Source organism: Papilio machaon, chromosome 21, assembly GCF_912999745.1.
Source record: "Papilio machaon chromosome 21, ilPapMach1.1, whole genome shotgun sequence".
In the NCBI taxonomy this organism is placed as follows: Eukaryota; Metazoa; Arthropoda; class Insecta; order Lepidoptera; family Papilionidae; genus Papilio; species Papilio machaon.
The window spans coordinates 3,361,843-3,381,980 of NC_060006.1; the positions used below are offsets into that span (position 1 = coordinate 3,361,843).

The window sequence follows — 20,138 nt, forward strand, 5'->3', positions numbered from 1 at the left end:
TATACCCTTTTTTAAATTCAACAAACGAATAAATTCAGTTAATGTGAAAAAAGCGCCTTAATCGAATAAACGTAAAAATACGAGTGTAATAAAGATTTAACTAGAATTAATTGTAGTTCAAAAAAAATCAAACAACGGGCAACAACTATGTAGTTTATTTTATAATTATTATTCAACTCATAATGTCTTCTTCTATACTCATATTATAAAAAGATAAGATTTGATTGTTTGTTTGTTTGCATTGAATAGGAACCGAAACTACTGAACCGATTTGAAAAATTCTTTCACTGTTCCGAAGCGACACTATCTCAGTTGATATCGGCTATATTTATTATTATATTTTTATAATTTTACGCGAATAAAGTCGCGGGCAACGGTTAATACAAAATTAAATAATTCTATAGTTTTTGTTAAAATCAAAGATAAGTATTTATGTAATGAGTTTGATCATCAATAAAGATAAGTATATATGAGTGAGCTTGTATATATTTAAATTTTAACAGCAACATATTGCGGGTTTGAAATAAAAAGATTAAATCTTAATTATAAAATAAGGAGTTTTAATTTAATTTAAATTTGCAAATTAGAATTATATAAAAAAGTGATTTAGTGCAGTGGCCATGTGGTAATTGAGTTTATATAAAGCTCAGAAGCTTAGGAGGCCACTGTCATTTGTGCTTTTAAAGTTGTGTGTGGATGAATGTGGACGAAATGTTACCTTTTAATGTCGCATCCTGTTTCTTATTAATTGTGACGGTTGCTGCGACAAAAATTGGTATTTATAATCTTAAAATTAAACCCCGATAGCTTATGTGTTCTTTCAGACTATGTTCTACATCTGTGCCAAATTTGATCAGGATCCTTTGAGCCATTCCAGAGATAACTTCTAAAAAACATCCATCCATCTAGACATTCAGATTTATCATATTAGTAAGATAGTAAGAAGTAAGATTACGTAAACATCTTTTGTGTTGACCATAAGTGTATTTACTTATTGCGAGTAAAATAAAGTTAATTAGGAAAACTCTTCTTCTGATTAGCTGCCACGGTAAAAAATACACAAAACTAATTTTTTTCTTATTATAAATCTGTTGCGAAGGATCAAATTTTCGATTTAGTTACAATATTATGATTAGATGTTTTAGAGCATGACACCGATAGGTTTCCACGTTTGTTCCATTTGGACAATTACGAGCGATGTTTGTCGAAAAGGAATGGCCTTTACTGTCTTGGTACGTTCCAACTCAGTTCTGACAGCCCAAATTCGATGTTTGACTCCTTAAAGGTATGTAATCGGTTTTTATCTACTTGTTTACTTCTCAATAGATAACTAACCTGTCTGATATAACTTATGATTTAAAAATCCTGCTATAATCAAATAGTGATTATTTACTTAAAAATCTCTTAATCTTGCTATTAATTTTTTACAGGAGTATTCATCCAACTCCATTCACTTTAATCATACTCTATTACATCGAGGCTACTGTGTTAGCTCCCGCTGCCAGTCTTCTGAACGCAACGCAACGCTTCGCTTCGAAAGATGTGTTCAAGATCGCACTCAGCTTTTATCTATGAACGCGACTTTAAAGACTCTGAAGTACTGTCGGAAAAGCAAACAAGCAAAGACGTTTGAAGATAATGAGCAACCATACATAATAGTTGGAGCAGTAGTCGTTGTTTTGCTGGTCTTAAATGCCATTGGTACTGTGTATCATGCTGTTGTAGGAAATAAAAGTAAGTAAGTAGTCTTATCTCTACGTAATTAATATATGTACTTAGTTTAAATATTTCTCAAGTTTAGTCAGATTTTAAAGGCCCGACGATAATAGAAACGCAGTGTACTATTTTATCTGGCCACTGATCTCTATATATGGATACCTCCGACTTTAACGAGTCTGTTGATCTTTGTCGGTTTCAGACAGTTCCATATCTATATTAGTTCGAATCCTCTTCACCACTACTACCCGCAACCGTCAGCGCCAAAATGACGAAATCAGATAGGTTAAAAATACTTCTGCTTATATCCTGTCCATTAAGAGGTCATATCTAACGATCTTAAAAAAGTAATTTGATAATAAATTGTAGGTTATACCAAATGCCTCATTGTTCATTTATTTTTTAGTACAGACTATATTAGTGTCTTCTATAATTCCAGAGAACAGTATACTGAATTCTTGGTCAGTAAAAGAGAATTGGCGTCGTCTCGTTCGGACCTACGATGACAGTGATTCGATTCGAGCCGCGCTGTCGCCTATACAAGGAGCCAGGTAAGGTGAACAAAAAATAGTCATGTTAATTTTGAAGATGACACAACTGTTTGGCAATAAACAATAAACAAAATTAAAGTAATAGTTCTTCAATTATAGTAACTCGTTCTATCTTTTCAGGGTGCTCTTGCTATTTTTCGTGGTAATAGGACATGCGATTGAAATAACCCATAAAGTGCATCTTGCTAACCCTATTTTCTTAGAAACCGTAAGTATTAATGAACTCTTAAAGACGTTTGATATGAAATCCCTTAAGCAGTGATAAGTGAAGGATTTGTAATTGCTATGATCAAACGTAGTAAACACAACAGAAAGTAAATCAAGAATATTTTTGATATGCGTTACCATAACTTTGTCCGCAAAATTTGCATAAGATTTGTTGTTGTATTTTATGGCCGATAACGCCCGGTGCTGTACAAATCTATATATATAAAAGAAAGTCTAATATAAATGTAGCCAATGACATTCCGAATACTCTCGAAAATCGTGCAAGGCCTCTGTATGTAGTTATAAAAAAAATGCTGCTCCTTAAATGTCATTTTTGTCTCGTCGAATTTATATTTATTCTACATTGAGCGTTATTTTTTTACAATCGGAAGAAATGTGATTATAAAATAACAATATTTCTAATTGCAGGCTCAAAAAAACCCGATGTCGATATTTTTCAAGAACGGCTCCTCAATAGTCCAAGTATTTGTAGTGGTCTCAAACTTCCTATTTGCTTACATGTTGCTAGCATACTCTCAGAAGAACAAAGTCAGCATCTCTATGTTACCATTGTCAATTTTGTATAGAATTGTAAGGTAACTACTAATATTACAAATGCAAAAGATTGAATGTATGGATGGCTGGACCGTTCAACAGATCTTATTGAAATTTAGATTTTAGAATAATTTGAACTAACTTAAAAAAAACTGAGCGGAAAGAGTCACGGGCGACAGCTAGTAGGATAATTAAGACTATCCAAAATATAACCCGTGGGCTTTACTTTTAGCTTAGTTCGTGTAAAATTAAAATAAAATCTAAATATCACTACCTCTGTTCGAAGTTGCATCCGAATTCCTTGGGCCCTCTTGAAATTTAGTGGTAACAAACATACATACGTCCGTACATCAAAACAAGTAAATATATGTAATGAACGTAGTAATTACAAAGTACAAACACTAGACAAAAATTGCAGAAATGACAGAATAAATCATATCGTATGCTTCAATATTTCAGAATATCACCAGTGTATCTCCTAATGGTAGGCTTCAAGTCTAGCTGGTGGCGGCTGGCTGGTGACGGCCCGCTGTGGTCAGACTTGGTCATACCCGAGAGCGATGTCTGCAGGAAGAAGTTCTGGTTGCACGCCTTCTATTTGCAGAACCTGATTGAACCTGAGAAATGGTGTATGCTGCAGTCTTGGTGAGGGAAAAGTTACATCTAGTTCATAACCTAATTTCATAGTAATTGTACAGTTTTGTTTGATACAAGGTCTGCCTGAAGGTCATTCGTGCATGGTTGAAACCGTAATGCGAAACATAACATGCGTGACACTGTTTTTTCCTTATTCCCCGGCTGGCAGAAGGTTTGTATGTATGTTTTGGTGAGCGAGGTTTCATTTGGTTAGTGTCCTTTCCTCGAATTCCCTAAATTAGGTATTTGTTTGTATTTCACCACCAGGTTTACCAATAAAATTGAGAAAATTCTAGGTAATCGTGAGACTTAATCATGACGCAAATTGTACCAAGTTATTGATAGACAAGATAATTATAAATATTGTCCAGGGCCTGCTAAAGATATTCTAGATTTGCAGAAAATCCTACTAGATCTTTAGACCTTAACTCATAAATCCATTTCACTTACAGGTTCCTAGCGGTTGATATGCAACTCCATTTTGTAACATGCTTCTTGACTCTCGTTTTATTGAACAATCGCCGACGAGCTCTTTATATCATTGGTGCGTTGTTTATCGCCTCCTGCGTCGTCAATTCTGGCTTAGCTTACATCTATGATTGGAAACCTTTAATGTATTTGTTATCACCTGAGTAAGTCTTCTGATTGTATTATAAATAACTGTTATTTAATATTTCTTTAGCTATTCTTCTCTGAACATCTTCTTTGTCGGTTTTTAATTTTTCAATTATTAAATGATTATTAATAGGTAAATATTGTATGCGATATTGTACACTTAAATTATAACATGACCTAAATTACGAGAGCAAAATATTGCCTTCTCGCTAATGTCAGGCGCATATTGAAAAAGTTAAATGAAGTAAAATATACAAAATTCTTTAAAGAAAAGCTGCTTTTTGATTTAATGTTAATATTTACTCAGGGTGATGCGCAACACATTTGAGGGCGTGTCCTCGTTTTGGTATTTCTACACTACCCCGTGGGGCAGTCTTCCCGCTTGCCTGCTCGGTCTGTTCGTAGCTCACCTACATTTCTATGCCAAAGAACAAGGATATCAAATAAAAAATACTAAGGTGCGCATCAAAGTAGATATAAGCCGTAGTAAAATATAAACTTCTTCCATTAGATCGTTCTATTTTAACGTTTTTACTATCTATGTCTTTCTATCTATTCCTATGTTCCAAATTCTCTAAAGTGAGTTTGTATAAACAAAAGGCATACCACACAGCTTTAAATTTATTTATACAAAAAATTACATTTCCGATGAATATCTGAGATAGTACGAAACTATAGCAAGTAAGGATTGTTTACAAACGAAATGTTTTGAATTGCACTCAATTGCTAGCCTTTTTCTCACTGACCACAAATATCTTGTTATTCGTTTAATAAGACATTTCTATGTTTTTAGTGGCTAGTACAACTGTATCACATAGCAGTTCCGATCTGTCTCGCTTGGGTACTCAGCGGCTACATTATATCATCTTGGACCACGCGCCGCTCCACGGCCACGTACATTGCCATCGAGAGACCAATGTTCTCCGCTTTATCAGCTCTGCTCCTGTATGGCTCTACTGATAAACTTGATAGTAAGTTATTTACTTGAAATTAAAAATTTTGATGGTTCTTTTCTGAAATTCTTCTTTACAACTAAACGCATTACAGCGATAGTGATGAAATCCATTAACATGAGATTGAACTGCTTCTGATGAATGCTTTTTATTCACTTGGTCGTGACTTGCAACAAAGAAACAAAAAAGTGGGTGCTTAATCCTTCTCATCCCTGGATTTAGCAATAGATATGTTGAACACCTGTATATTCTAATGTTTTTTCATTGTGATGCACAGACTGCTATAGACGTTTTATGGCGTGGAGCGGCTGGCAGGTGCCGGCGCGACTGTCGCTATGCGTGTTGGTGCTGCATCGCACCATCAATATTACGCTGGTCGCCATCCGCACCGCTGCTGTTACTACTTCTGTATTTGCTATTGTAAGTAACAACTCACGACTCATGTGTCACACTTTCTTTGATAAGTTTACATCGCAAATTACTTTCTACTAATTCCTACATTAATTCATCCTAATACCGTATTGCAATGTAGTGATAGGTAGTGTTATCTTCGTGTTCGATATTTCAGAACATTTAGCCTTATAGCTATTCAATCAATTATTTGCTATTCAAACTAGTAGAAATAATCTCACCAAAAACCTCTTAATTCCTTTCGTCTTCAGATACTTATTGTTTCGAATTAAAAATATTATTTTTTCAGGCAACAGATGTTATCATAACGATGTTCGCTTCATATCTACTGGCAATACCTTTAATGGTGCTCGTAGAAATGCCAATACAACGCACATTTGTTACATATATCACAAGAGGGAAGCAGTATGAATAGCAACACGTACACTGCAACATGTTACCTTATGCCGATTACAACTAGTACAACAGTGTACGTAAAAAGTTTACTCATTGAAATAACTCAGCTATATAGAGCAAGATTGTATTGCGTTGTTGCTAGCTGTATAGACAAGGGATCTGGTGGAGTCATTTTATCGCTTTCACAGCAAATATATGTAACAGAGGGTCTATCACCAATATTATATTTTAGTAAAAATGATGTGATGAATTGATGATTTCTGAATTTTATTTTATTGTTTGTTTTTCTTGCTACTTTGCAATTAGATTTGTCGCAGGCGTATTCATATACTGTACATACAATAAAAACTGGATAAGCATGAAACATCTATATCTAAAGCGAGAAAAATATTGCAAAGCCTTGGACACTTGCTTGTCCTGGTTCTACTATAAATAGTAATTTAACAGAAGTAGAGCCTGCAATAACATCTTTTGAAGAAAATCGGCTCGACAGGTGCAATAAAAAAAAATTCCTTTATTTCAGTTTTACACCCTTATCTAGTCAGTAACATGTCTTATATCTATGTTAGTACTTAAAATTATATATTTTTAAGAGTCGGAGCACATTAATCACAGTATTAAAAGATTAGCAACTTAATCAGTGATAATATAGCCTTATAGTGACAAGAGACAAAAAAAACAATACCATGACCACACAGAAGACAGGCGTGAAGTAGAAATAAGTCACTTCAACATTCATACAAGTACACCTACATATAAACATATATGTTCATTATTTATGTATATGCATAATTTGGTTTAATTACCAACAATATTCAAAAAGACGTCATTTTTTGCGTCCGAAATATATTAATAAGTTCATATAAAATATGTTAAAGGGTTTTTTTAACAAACATAACGATGAATAAATTTATAACACAATGAGAATAATAATTATTATTTTACAAAGAAGGGGAGGAAAAAAATTGTTTGTTTGCCAAACCAAGGACTTATTTCTGGAGATATCGTTTACTGGTTTTTATTTAGTGAAGATTTAAATAACCATAATTCAATAAGAAGCCATGTTTAGGATAGGTCTTATGGCGTAGGTTCTGGCTGTTAAAATGGAATATTTTTTTATCCAATAAGTACCGTGTGCCTTAAAGAGTTGGCCATATTTCTGAAGGGTATCTATCAAGTTTAAAAAGTTGTAAACTGGCCGCCTACATAGTGAACAATTAACTAGAGCCTCTGCGTCGACCATTCCATCATTACTTTCAATTCGAAGCCCAAAGTCATCGGGGCACTGCGCAATGTCATTCCCCCGCATCCTGCTACGCACCGCTACATCTCCAATTTGTTAGGCGCAAGACTCACCATGACATCTGAAAACTACTATTTAAGTAAAGTATTGAACAAGAAAGTTATCTGACACAGTGGCCAGTTAAAATAAGTTACGATAGCTTACTAGCGCCCCTTGTTAATGTCGAAAAAGTGTCACAATATCCTTGACGTATTGTATAGTGCCACAAGGATATTATGGCATTTTTTAATAAAAATATTTAGGCCTACAAATTTTAAGGGTTTTCAAAATTTGTCAGCAAAAATTTCTTGCGAAAGTCGTCTATGTTATAATTACGAGCTATTTATTTGCAACTTATGAAGTCTGTTCTTGTTACTCCTCTTTACTATTTTAATCGATACATCCAAATACATTAAATTAACCAAAATATCATAATATCATGCGGGATTTATTAGATTTAATTTCGATATTATTAAAATGGCAAAATTAAATGTAGCTGCCGCTCTCTTAGTGGTCAAATATGTCGTCGTCAAGATGACATTGTTAATTCTCATATTTTCCGACTACCACAAGATCTTTGACGAACCATAGCTGACTTGTTATTAACATTTTTATATTTTAAGTAATTTTCTATACTAAAGTAGCTTTAACATAATTATATTTCGTCAGAACTAACTGCGATAGTAGCGCCTCTCTTACCTTGTATCTATCCTTGTATATAATACATATTGTTATGTCTTTCCTTATCTGTGGAAAAGAGAGACAACAATATGTGTCTCTGCAGTAGAAACCCAAAGTAAGGTTTAGCTTTGAAATTCGACTTTCGTGTCACATACATGTTGTTGTCTCTATTTTTTCAAGAGAACGAAGAAGAGAAGAAGATTTTTTCCACGACAATTGTTAATTTTTTTCAGCTTACGAGTATATTTATAATATAATCTGAAAACAGATGAACTGTAGGTCCTCTGTCAGTGGTAAAAACTATAATTTTTAACGTCATATTGATCCTTGTACAGTATGTCAGGCACTTGACCTTAGACCTTGTACGTAGAAATGTACTGACAATAGTTTTTGATAAAAACTTAAACAATAGGTGGAATAAAATGTATTTTTAATAATTAACTATGTGTTTTTGAGTACGCATAAGTTACTAATAAGTGACAACCAATTCAAAGGTACTGAAAATACAGCTTATTTAAAACTAGCTGAAACGAACTACTACTTACTACTTTAAACGGCCGGGGTGGCTCGCTATCAGAATTATTATTGATTGAGATCACTTGTGGGCGGCTATGGGTAATATCGGATTCAAGGAATACACTGCTTATCACTTCTCAACTCGTTATAATTGATTCACAGGCTCATGTACAACGAACAATGCTTTAGCTACAATCCATATTTCCAGAATAAGAAAAAACAAAACGAAAAGAAGGCAAAAGGAAGCTATTAATTTTTAATATGTTTTTACAAAATATCAAAAAAGGTACATGTGAAATATAGACTTCAATAAAAATAAAATGTTTTGTTGTAATCTGTGGCACAATATCTCTATGTAAAAATGTCTATGATTGGTTGTTGCGGATATAACATTAATGAAGAGTAAACGTGATTATTTTCTCCACCGTGTTTTATTACAATTTAACTTCGCAAACATTCTAAAAGCCCATAATAAATAACAGTACAACGCAACCCCAAGGTCGCAACACAAATATAAGGAGTCCCTTTAGAGAAGGTCTCGAAGATACTGGCAGCGTCCCCCCTTCGAATGGCTAGACTAATTCTTTGTCCGAGGTTTGAAACTATTATTTATAAAATACTAGCTTTTACCCGCGACTCCGTTCGCGCGGAATAAAAAAAAAGAAAGAAAACGGGGTAAAAATTATCCTATGTCCTTTTCCTGGTTCTAAGCTACCTGCCCACCAATTTTCAGTCAAATCGATTCAGCCGTTCTTGAGTTATAAATGGTGTAACTAACACAACTTTCTTTTATATATATAGATAGTGTTATCGGATCCCTAAACCAACTGTTTGGTGATAACTTCTTAAGATGTTGGTCGATGTTCTTCATTATTACTATCTCGATTATTATCATTAGTACACTTTAATATTATGTAACTAGCTGTCGCTCGCAACTCCGTCCGCACGAAATTATAAAAGTTAATTAGTAGCCTATGTGTTTTTCTGATTATGTTCTACATCTGCGAATTTAGCGAGAAACGTTGAGCCGTTCTGGAGATACCTTCTATCAAACATCCATACATCTAAACATTCGCATTTTTAATATTTGTAAATTAGTAAAATTACGCTAAGTGCAAACTTAGGGCACGTCGCTAGTTTAATTTAAGTATGACACGATGTGTTACATAAAAAACAAAAAAAAAAACAAACAACTCAAACTATGAAGGTACTCTTATAATACTCCGGCGAAGAAAATGCCTCAGTTCAGTTGTTAAAGTTCCAGGCATTACGATAGAACTTAAAAACAAACCCACATACATACATGAAAAGGTAAATCTTGCCAGTAGGGTACTTAGGAAATTTACTGCGTCGCCAGATTTAGTGAAAGCCAGTCTATAAATTGAAGGGAGTTCAGACACCATCAAATAAAGTTTTATAAATGATATGTTTTTGTGTATAAATATTGAGATGTCCGGCATTTTTAAATATCATAAGATATTTATGCAAGGATATAACAATAAACCTTAAGGTTAATGTGTGTTAGGGTTGCCAGCTGCGAACTTTGTGAACATTACCAATTACCCGCAAGCCTGTTACCCGACTGACTCAGAGTACTTTTATTTCTTAACAGCTTAGTACTTACTCCATTGTCATATCCTGTAGCCTAACCAATTTAACCTATTTTGATGAGTGAGGTGTTCGTTTTTCATCTGTGTTTTTCTAATGAAAAATCGTATGTTATTTCTTTTAGTTTCTAATAATCCAAACTAAATTCCGAGAATAAAAAACTAATTTCTAATGTTTCGAAATCGGTCAAGTCTTAAAAACCATAATGACAATAAGACGAATTACACAAGTCTTAGCAGTGAAAACACACACTTATTCGATTTTTAAATAAATTTGAGTGCGTTTGTTTCTTCGTCATCCATGAATGTTAATTTGCATTTGTAAATATGCATTTCTATAAAAATAAAAACTTGAATCGTAAAATTTTAACTGTCTGTTTTCTCTGCATACTTGAAAAAAACATGTATCAATAAAAATTAATATACTTATAATGCTATAATTATGGCAAGAAGGGCCTTGTATGCCCTGTTGTTTATATGGTCTGTAAGGACATGTCTATAATACGAGTAGTGCGCTCTCCTATTCATCGTGCCAATGTGTATTCCAACGTCGATACACCTACACAAAATATATTCTAAATCTTCTAAAACTATTTTTTCATATCATAAGGTGACAAACGAACGAGTGGCCACTTACATTCGCCGAAATAACGAAGCGACCGCTGCCCATAGAAATCCTCAATTGCAGATGCCTTGTCTTACCTTTAATCAACGGAGGAAGGGACGCACAGAAAGGGAATATTTCTCCTATGCATAACCTCCTTCGTCAAATCCACTCCCGATCCTCTCCTTATAAGAAAAGGATGGGAAGGGAAAATATACTAAATAAGGCCTCCGCCATATGGCTCAACGCTCATAAGGCGCAACGCGGAATTACTTCCACTTGAGACGTACTTTCCGTATGGTCGTGGTATTTCACCGGGCGAGTCGGCTCATTCGTGCAAAATGATGATGATTTTGTTATTGCTGGCGTCTACTAGTTTAAAATTCTTAGAAAAGATAGAGATATAGGGTAAAGGCGAGATAGATGCCTCAGTGGGATAGATGCCTCATTTTCATAAAACCTAACTTCGCAAACTCGCGAATAAAAATCAATAGTATAACTAAGAGCCGCAGGTACCCTGCACCTTAGTTAGCAATGGGCCGAGGTGCGGTGAAGAAGCATTTCGCTTATTTGTGGATTTATGTCCGCGGCGCACTTAACAAACACGTCAAAGTTTTAAAGGTAAGTATTTGCTGTTGTATATCTTTATAAGTAGTTATTAATTCCGTTATATTTTTTATTACATCAATATACTGATTCATCAAGTATGCATCTAGATGGAAATAGTAGCTCTTTTGTTTTTTATTTATTTAAAAACTACTTGGGCATCTATCCCTATCAAAAAGGATAGTTGCCCTGATTTTCCGGGGTATAGGTGCCCCTAGGGGCATCTATCCCTCCATTCACCACGTTGTACTGAATGCGCTTTGAACATATTTTTATGTTCTATTATATTTTATATGTGTTTATGTATATTCATATTTAGACTTTTTACTGATTGTAGCAGAACTATGTCACGAAAATACAAAAGAAAGGAAGGAGTCCGAGCTCGAGTAGGTATGTTCTTGGCCTACAGAACAATTACAGTCAGCTTTCGAGGAATTGGACAAAAATACAAATTAAGGGGAAGAAAACTAAAGGTTTGACGGTAAAGAGAACTAAAAGAGATGAACAGCATAAGCCTAAAAATACAAAGATAACTGCACAGAATGTTTTGAAAATTATAAACATACGAAGTCTCATTCCGACTGGATACAATGTGTAGAGTGTCAAAACTGGCTACATGAAACATGTACATTCTTCATAAATTATTGCTCAAGATGTGGAAAACTAAAAGCTCTATCCGGTTAAGTATCATTTCAGTAGAATTACAAGATGATCTTTTTGTGTATTTAAATTTTTTTAAGTAAAGGCTTTTATGAATATGTGTGTTGAAACTTAATAATTTGTATGTTATAAAAAGAACTTAGAATTTCTGTTTTTGTTGAACAAATGATATTAGAAATTTATTATGATAATTTTATTTGATCTCATAATTAGAATTAAATTGTAAAGATGACAATTAAAAGATTTTAAAAACTGCAAGATGCTTTTCATTATAAATAAAAAAAAGACAAAGACAAAAATAAAATATTATAAATATTATAATTTTACAGTATGAAGGGCATGTATCCCGCGCCGCAGGCATCTATCCTTGTTAGTATTTTCATGGTGGGGCAACTATCCATACGGGAAGGCATCTATCCTCAAAAATCGAGGTCCACAAAAAGCTAAAATCTGCAAAATCTGTCATTTATAGGCCCAAAAAGACAAATCATAGTAAAAGATAAAGAATTAAACTAGCTATATTAATAAACACTATTTATATAAAATTTATATTTTTTAAATTAGGAGTATATTCCAAAAAGTGGGGCATCTATCCCGCCTTTACCCTATATATCATATCAGTCGGACAAAAACAATACTGAAGTAGATCGAATGAATCTCAGTGCTATGAATATTTCAGAGAATGTTGGAATGACATCTAGACCAACAAAGTTATCTGACAAGGCATAAATCAAACTAAATTATATAACATTTTTTTATAAGAGAAGGAGGCAAACGAGCAGCTGGAACACCAGGGTGTTCATCGACCCCCATGGACATCTGCCAGAGGAATCGAAGATGCGTTGCCGGCCTTTGAGATGGTGATACGCTCGCTTCTTGAAGGACCCTAAGTCGTTGCAGTTTGAAAATACCGCAGAGGACAGACTATTCCACAACACGGCTGTACGAGGCAGAAAGCTACGCGAACATATTTACATATATTCTGACAGAACATAACGCGATAGCAGCGCCTCACCGGGCCAGATAAGTTAGTCGCTGTTTAGGTGGCTTGGCAGTGGCAACCTATGGAAAAGGAATGATAGGAAAAGTCACTAGTGTAGACATAACTTAAGCTATAAAGCGTCTTATTTTATAAAGTCGGCTTCACACCTAAAACCTTACGTGCGCAGTTAAAACTGAAGACTGAACAGTCCGACTGCGGTATTAAAACTAAAGGTGTGTAGCCAGCTTTATACATCATTCAAAGTGCGCTTTCAATGAACATTGTAATAACATAGTTGGATGACAGTGAAGGTCGTGTGAAAAGGTCCGATGGAATTAAAATAGCTCAATTAACGACTAAGTACAACATAAAAATTTCATCGTCGGCCGATGTCTTATAATACAATGTTTAAATACTTAAAAAAATGTTTATAGGGATTTTATGACTGTACAATTTAAATTTAAACTTTATTACATTAAAAAAAGTAATGCCAACACAGATCGCTACATTTAAACAATTAAATAATTTACTTAATTACTTACTTAAACTTAATAATAACTAACTTTTTAATATAATCGATAGCATTTTAAGATGTACATTAATTAAGTTTTTTTGTTTTCATAAGTATATTATTTTTCTTATCGTTATCATTTATCTAAATGTTATGTTATCTTACTAATACGGTTAATAACAGTACAATGACTGTCTATCACGAATATTTGATAATCGCCATTATATCATCATCGCCAAATTTTGTATTAAAATTTGTGCAGCGTTATCAGTTGTGAAGTACGGAAAATTTCATACTAATTTTGACATAATTGATGATAATGATGGTGATTGTCACAAACATGCTAAGCACATTACATTATTAACGCTAAACTTCATTAATTGGATAATATTTTTCAACAAACAGGAAAAAAATTATCGCATTAAAACATTGCTTATTCATTTTATTCAATTTCACTTTATTTTTAATATGGGTGTCAATCCTTTTACCTTACCCTTTAAATTAAATCATGATTATTGAAATAGGATTTTATGTTCCTAAATGGGTTCTAACGAATAAATAACTAAATAGGTATACCGGTAAAAGGAGTGTTGGTCGCAGAAAAAAATCCTGGTTGCGCAACATCCGAGAGTGGACAGGGGTTACGAGTGCCGCCCAACTATTTCGCCTCGCAAGAGACAAAAGAAAATATGGAGAACTGATCGCCAACCTTCGCTAGTCGAAGAGGCACTACAAGAAGAAGAAGAAGGTATACCGGGAGCAGTTTTTTCTAGTACATATTAAAGTGTAAAATACACTCTTTTATAACTACGTTGACATCCATCAGTATCATCGATGTTCAAAATATTAAAATACGTGTTTAACTAAACATTGAAAAACTGTACTTTTATCATATAGTATTGTAGGAGTAATACACAGTAAATATTGTAATGATACCATTTAAATGCGACGTATGTTTATCAAGTTTAAAACTTGATTTAATATAAATTGTATGTAGGTATCGATTATGTCCATTCTCGATTCATGGCCGAATCCTTTGTATTGTTTTATTATGACTAAGATGAAAATAACGGGACTTAAGGTGAAGGATAGCGTGACCATAAACAATACGTAACACGGTAATTATTACTTTAAGATATGTTAATTAATCGGAATCGAACCGAAAAAGTAATCGGACGGAAGAAGTAATCGGATAGGAAAAGTAATCAGACGGCAAATCTCTATAGCCTTCACAAGATTTACGACTCAAGGTTTTTATTCTAAACATTTGCTAAACAGATTTAATTGCCATATTAGTTTAATTATTTTATTGATATTGTATGTTCTTGCATTAATTACGCAAACTTTTGAATAGTTTAGTTAGTGTCTCAATAATTTACAAATCCATTTTAGTAACTATTTTTTTCCGTTATGAAAACGAAACTACTTGCAATAAGGGTTTTTGGAACGAAGTTCCTTATCGCGAATTGTGAAAGGGGGCTAGACGGAAAAAATTCTTACGAAAAGTTGTCACGACACTTTTTGCTATAGTAAGTATGTTAACGACGAATGAGCGCTACTTCACCATGGCAACGACGTGACAATATATAACGAAAATTCATAGAAATAAAATGTACTTCTTGTGAAGACTTAAGTTTTTTATTCATAGAATAAACATTGGTTCCTTCACTAATTAATCGAAAGGAACGTCGTTCCATCCGAGTGTCCCTTGACACCTCTCAAGTTTTTTTTTTTTAACAGGGTTGTATCTATTCTATTCTAAATTTGTTCTATTATATTAAAATATATGTCACAAAGCGACAAGCATAAATATATGCAAAAAACCGAACGAACAAACCTTGCAATAACAAAATTTTACATTAATGAATATGTAACAAGAACAGCATATTTAATTAATTTTAAATACATTTTAAGATACGAGACATTTAAATAAATACGTTTATTTAAAATTACGTATCATTTGATAACATAAATGAACTTGCGTCGAAAACGACTGAACCTATTATAAGTGTGTGTCAAAGTGAAAGAAATCCGGATCTCCTTGCGATTCAGCAGTGCTGATTAAATTTGATCGATTAGAGTAGTATACTTCGACAAACATATCAGCTTTGGTGAGCATAATATAAACTAAACAAAAGTTCCTTAACATCTCCCTGCTAATGTCAAAAAAGTATCTAAAGTTCCTTGTACAGCTGCATTGTATTCTGCTATGTTTGTTATTACCTATGCCTAAATATATTTTCTATATTTTCTGTTAATAATACCCACGATTACTTCGCCACTGTCACCGGGCCAGATAAATTGGTTGCACTATACTACATTCGGAAAAATATTGTACGGCAGAAACACTGACCTTGGTAACTGCATAGGAAATTTCTAGAAAATGTAAACATATTTTAAACATTCCATTACACTACATTTGAACATAAGACACAGTTATTTTACTAATATTATAAATGCGAATCTTTAGATGGATGGATGGATGGATGTTTGTTTGAAGGTATCTCTAGAACGGCACAACGGATCTTGTTACAATTTGGCACCTATGTAGAACATAGTCTGGAAGAACACATAAGCTACTTATTGTGTTTTTTTTATATTTACTAACTTTTTTTATACTTAATATAGAGAAGGGCATTAAGCTATTTTTAATCAAAAATATTTTTTTTCGGTTAGGCATGAAATATGGATTTTCGAAATATTGACGACGGTTTGGCGAAATGTTGGAAATTGTGAATTTGTAAATCTGAGAGATAATTGACAAGTGAGGTGTGATCCGATTCATTCGATTTAGCGAATCGATTTCGCTTAAAGTTTATTTACTTTAATATTATGTAATGTTTTATTATATATTCGAAAACATTGAAAAAAGATTCTGCAATGTAAATAACTTAATGACATTCGAATCCTGTTTTTCACTAAATTAGAATTTTATTACTTCCGTCCACTGTATGTATTTTGTGCAATGTTATATACGCATTTCTGGGAAAGAGATGAATGTCACCTCCCTTGTCAATCATATTATCTCTTCTCTCATATTTACAAATTCACAATTTACAACATTTCGTCAAACCGTCGCCAATTTTTCGTAGGTCAGTAAATTAAATATTTTAAAATGTTAAAATCATAATTAAGAACCGCTTAGCTCACGTATGACGGCACCGACTAGTTTCAGACCCTCACTTTTCACTTTCTCAATGTCTCACAAAAGTTTAAATAATTTCATTTTAAAATCTTAGTCTAATAAGTTCTTAAATGTAGCCAAAAATACTTGAGACACATTACATTACATACACACATACATAAATTTTTAAAAAAATCTAACATAATGCTTGTAAAAATTATAAATATTACCTAAATACATACTAAAGGTTAATTCAAGGTATATATTATATAGCCAAGGTACAGTTTAATTATACTTTACAGTTATATTCTTTGTTCATAGATCAATTTTGCATCGACTACGTGAATAAAGGTCGGCTATGATATTATCTTGTAATTACATTAACTAACATAATTTATTATCATACTGCGACATTATTATGACAAATTATATCTCTTAAAATATATCATAAATACGAGTATTATACAACGCTTTTATTCAGACAAATTCGTTAAAGGAAAATCGATCTTTGTATTACAACTTTTCAATGTACAAAGATGTTTACCCAACTATCATTTGTTACATATAGGAGGCGCGGCAGTGCCCCCGCCGAGGGTAGCATAGTCAACCCATCTTTTTCTCGAAGCGCCTAAAGCCTATTTTGACTCATCGTGGCTTTGTTGTGGATAGACATTTTTTCTTACATTAACGGGTTAAAATTATTGTATTCAATAATTTGTATATTTCTTAATCATAATTTGTATAATTATATTTCTTTAAGATCATTCTATATTTGTTTAATTTAAATTAAATGTTAAATTTAATATTATGATAATAACATATTCGTTAATTCGACCCTGACCAGATTCCGACCGCCTTCTCTATGAAAAAGTTCTAAATATGCTCAGATAGCGAACTTTTATCGGTGGGCTTCCACAGTTGAAAGGACTATAAAACGTAATTCATCCCTTAAAAGTTTATTAGGTCAATTTGCACTCCTGAAACTGCGGCTCTGAAAAGCGCAACACTTTCCGAACCACTGGTTGATATTCTTATAAGAAAGGGATAGCAAATCAATGGCACGCGACACTTTTCGACACGACTATTTTTGGTACGTCACTGCTCACAAAATTCATTATGCACCATGAAAAAAGTGTGGGGGGGGTATAAAATTATGAGCCAAACACGAGTGATCTGTACGCCACGAAGTGTTTATAATAATTACAATGTAATTTTATGGCACGTATATTGACGTCATTTAAAAATTCATTAAAAAAAAAAATAGCACGTTGTTACGTAAATGTTCGTCATCTGTTTTATAGGGTATTCTACTCGGGCCTACACTTAGCTTTTTTTAAATCTTTCTTTGTACGATGACCTGCAGTAATTCGTACTTTATTTCATTCCTAATTAAAAGACCTAATTATTTTCAAGTGTTTTAGTAAATATATCTTCAAAAGTTAACATTGTAAAAATATACAGAAACTTGAGAGAAATGTTAGCTGTTTACAATAAAATGTATTTTACTCGTATTTAATTAATTATGACATTTAATTTTTTATTCTTATATTTATTTTCAAATGTTACAATTAATGTGTATTTTTTTTAATTAAATGCCTTCGAAGTTTGTGTTAAGCTTGATTTGATTGACTGAAGAAAATATTTATAAAATTTATGTTAAATGTATTTTTTATTAAATTATGTGTACAACATCATTTTGGAATGACACTGACACTCAGTCGTATGTCAAACACAACCCATGAATATTAATATATTTTGCATTCACTGCGTAAATTCAATTACTATTTTTGTATCTAAAAAAATATTTCATAACATTTCGACAGTATTTGCTTTTTGTTTGTTTGGTCATGAAAATATACCTACATATATATTTTCCATCGAAACTAAGATCTCACTTGTTTTCAGTGCCAAACCTCTAAGCGGTCTTACCGTGGGTTTCTGAGACCTAAATATGTATAAAAAATATCGTCTTACCTTTGACAAAACACAGATAACAATATGTTTTAAACGCAGATTTTGGTTTCAGTAACCCGTTAACGGTTAATAAGACTGCAAGGAACCAACATAAGATATTAAAATGAAAATAAAGCATACATTATACTTATAAATACTACTTATTTCTTTAATCGTTTTTAATATTCAGATTTCAAAACTCTACGATAGTTTAGAATTTAGAAGATAGTTAAGAATAGATAAAACATAATTTTAATCCACTTTCCCTCTCACCTTTTTGTTATAAAGAAGGGATGGGAAAGGGAAGTAAATTTGACGGAGGAGGGGACGCATAGGAAGGGTATTTATCCTTTTACTGTGCGTTCTCTTCTTCGTTGATTAAAGGTAGGCATCGCATCTGCAATTGCAGTTGTCTATGGGCAGCAGTCGTCTCGCTATTTCGGCATATTTAGGTGACCGTCTATTGTCAAAAAAAATAAGTAATGAAATATTACATAATATTTGACTATATCTTTGCTATTTCTAAGAACGATTAGAATTTTATGTAATTATATGTTGATACTTTTATTACTAGCATTTAAATAAAAAATGTGCTTTTCTGGCCCCGAAACTTCGCGAATTTTTGTTGGCAGTAAAATAAATCTGTCGACTCAGCTGTTATTTCGTGGACCTTACCCTTTTCGTATTTTATAAATAATGCTGGATATATTTTAATTTCGCAGGAAATGAGATTAAAGCAAAGAATAATTATTATTGATCTAAAGATAAGTCAGAATAATACAAAAAAAAGCAAGGTGCTTGCGAAGCCGTGGAACAGCCAGTGCGTCACAAATCCGAATAAATAACGTAATAATATGTCCTTATTAATGAGGGAAATTCTGAGGGTCGCAACGAGGTAGCGGACCTATCTTAACAATCCCTGATATATTTCCATGTAACAAATATTTGTTACCTTTATGGTGGGTTTCTAATGTCCAAATTCTTATATAAAAACAATTGTGATCTCTTAAGTTATCTTTGAAAAAAAAAATAGAGCCAATTTTTGCACAACAATATTTATCGACACATCTTGTTGTCTCTATATTTTTCAAATAGAATGAATAGGAGGAATTTTGTGTCACTACAACACATAGTAACAAATGCGAAGACTATTTTTAAGAACCTGTATAAAATAAAACAATTACTTGTTTTGCACACAGGTTCTTAAAATTTATCAACTTATAAATGCTGCATTTATTTATTCATTACCTTGATCTGTTTAAGGATTTTTCCACATATTACTTGCATAATTTAAAATAACCAAGATGCCTCACTAACTGTACGATATCGTAAAAATGTGTATATTTCTCGAACATGATGTATTTACATGACTTATAATGAAAAATCATTTTTGTCTGCCTGTCTGTCTGTCTGTCCGCAAGGCCAAATTTGTTTTGGGTAATCTCCGGGACGGTTGGACCGATTTTGACGGAACGGTAGTGAATGCACCCGGTAATATTATAGGCTACTTTTATTCTAAGAAGAAATATAGTAGCATGAGTTTCCTCTAATTCAGGCAAATTTTGAAATAAC

General features: G+C 32.9%; 1 protein-coding gene across 1 annotated transcript; it reads left to right on the forward strand.

Moving 5' to 3' along the window:
• The first annotated feature begins 711 nt into the window (after nt 1–711).
• LOC106712622 (O-acyltransferase like protein) lies at nt 712–6,082 on the forward strand. Its single transcript, XM_045683343.1, has 12 exons — nt 712–775; nt 1,146–1,285; nt 1,431–1,734; nt 2,156–2,267; nt 2,388–2,475; nt 2,904–3,070; nt 3,489–3,674; nt 4,118–4,297; nt 4,588–4,750; nt 5,074–5,251; nt 5,511–5,653; nt 5,934–6,082. The coding sequence occupies exons 1-12, from the start codon at nt 712–714 to the stop codon at nt 6,057–6,059; spliced, it is 1,851 nt and encodes a 616-aa protein (XP_045539299.1). The 3' UTR covers nt 6,060–6,082.
• Nucleotides 6,083–20,138: the final 14,056 nt, after the last annotated feature.

Bases quoted from the DNA above. Each gene is read 5' to 3' on its own strand.
- LOC106712622 (XM_045683343.1), top strand. From the start codon at position 712: ATGTTACCTTTTAATGTCGCATCCTGTTTCTTATTAATTGTGACGGTT. The intron at 1,286-1,430 runs GTATGTAATCGG...AATTTTTTACAG, and splicing joins CGATGTTTGACTCCTTAAAG to GAGTATTCATCCAACTCCAT. The intron at 3,675-4,117 runs GTGAGGGAAAAG...TTTCACTTACAG, and splicing joins TGGTGTATGCTGCAGTCTTG to GTTCCTAGCGGTTGATATGC.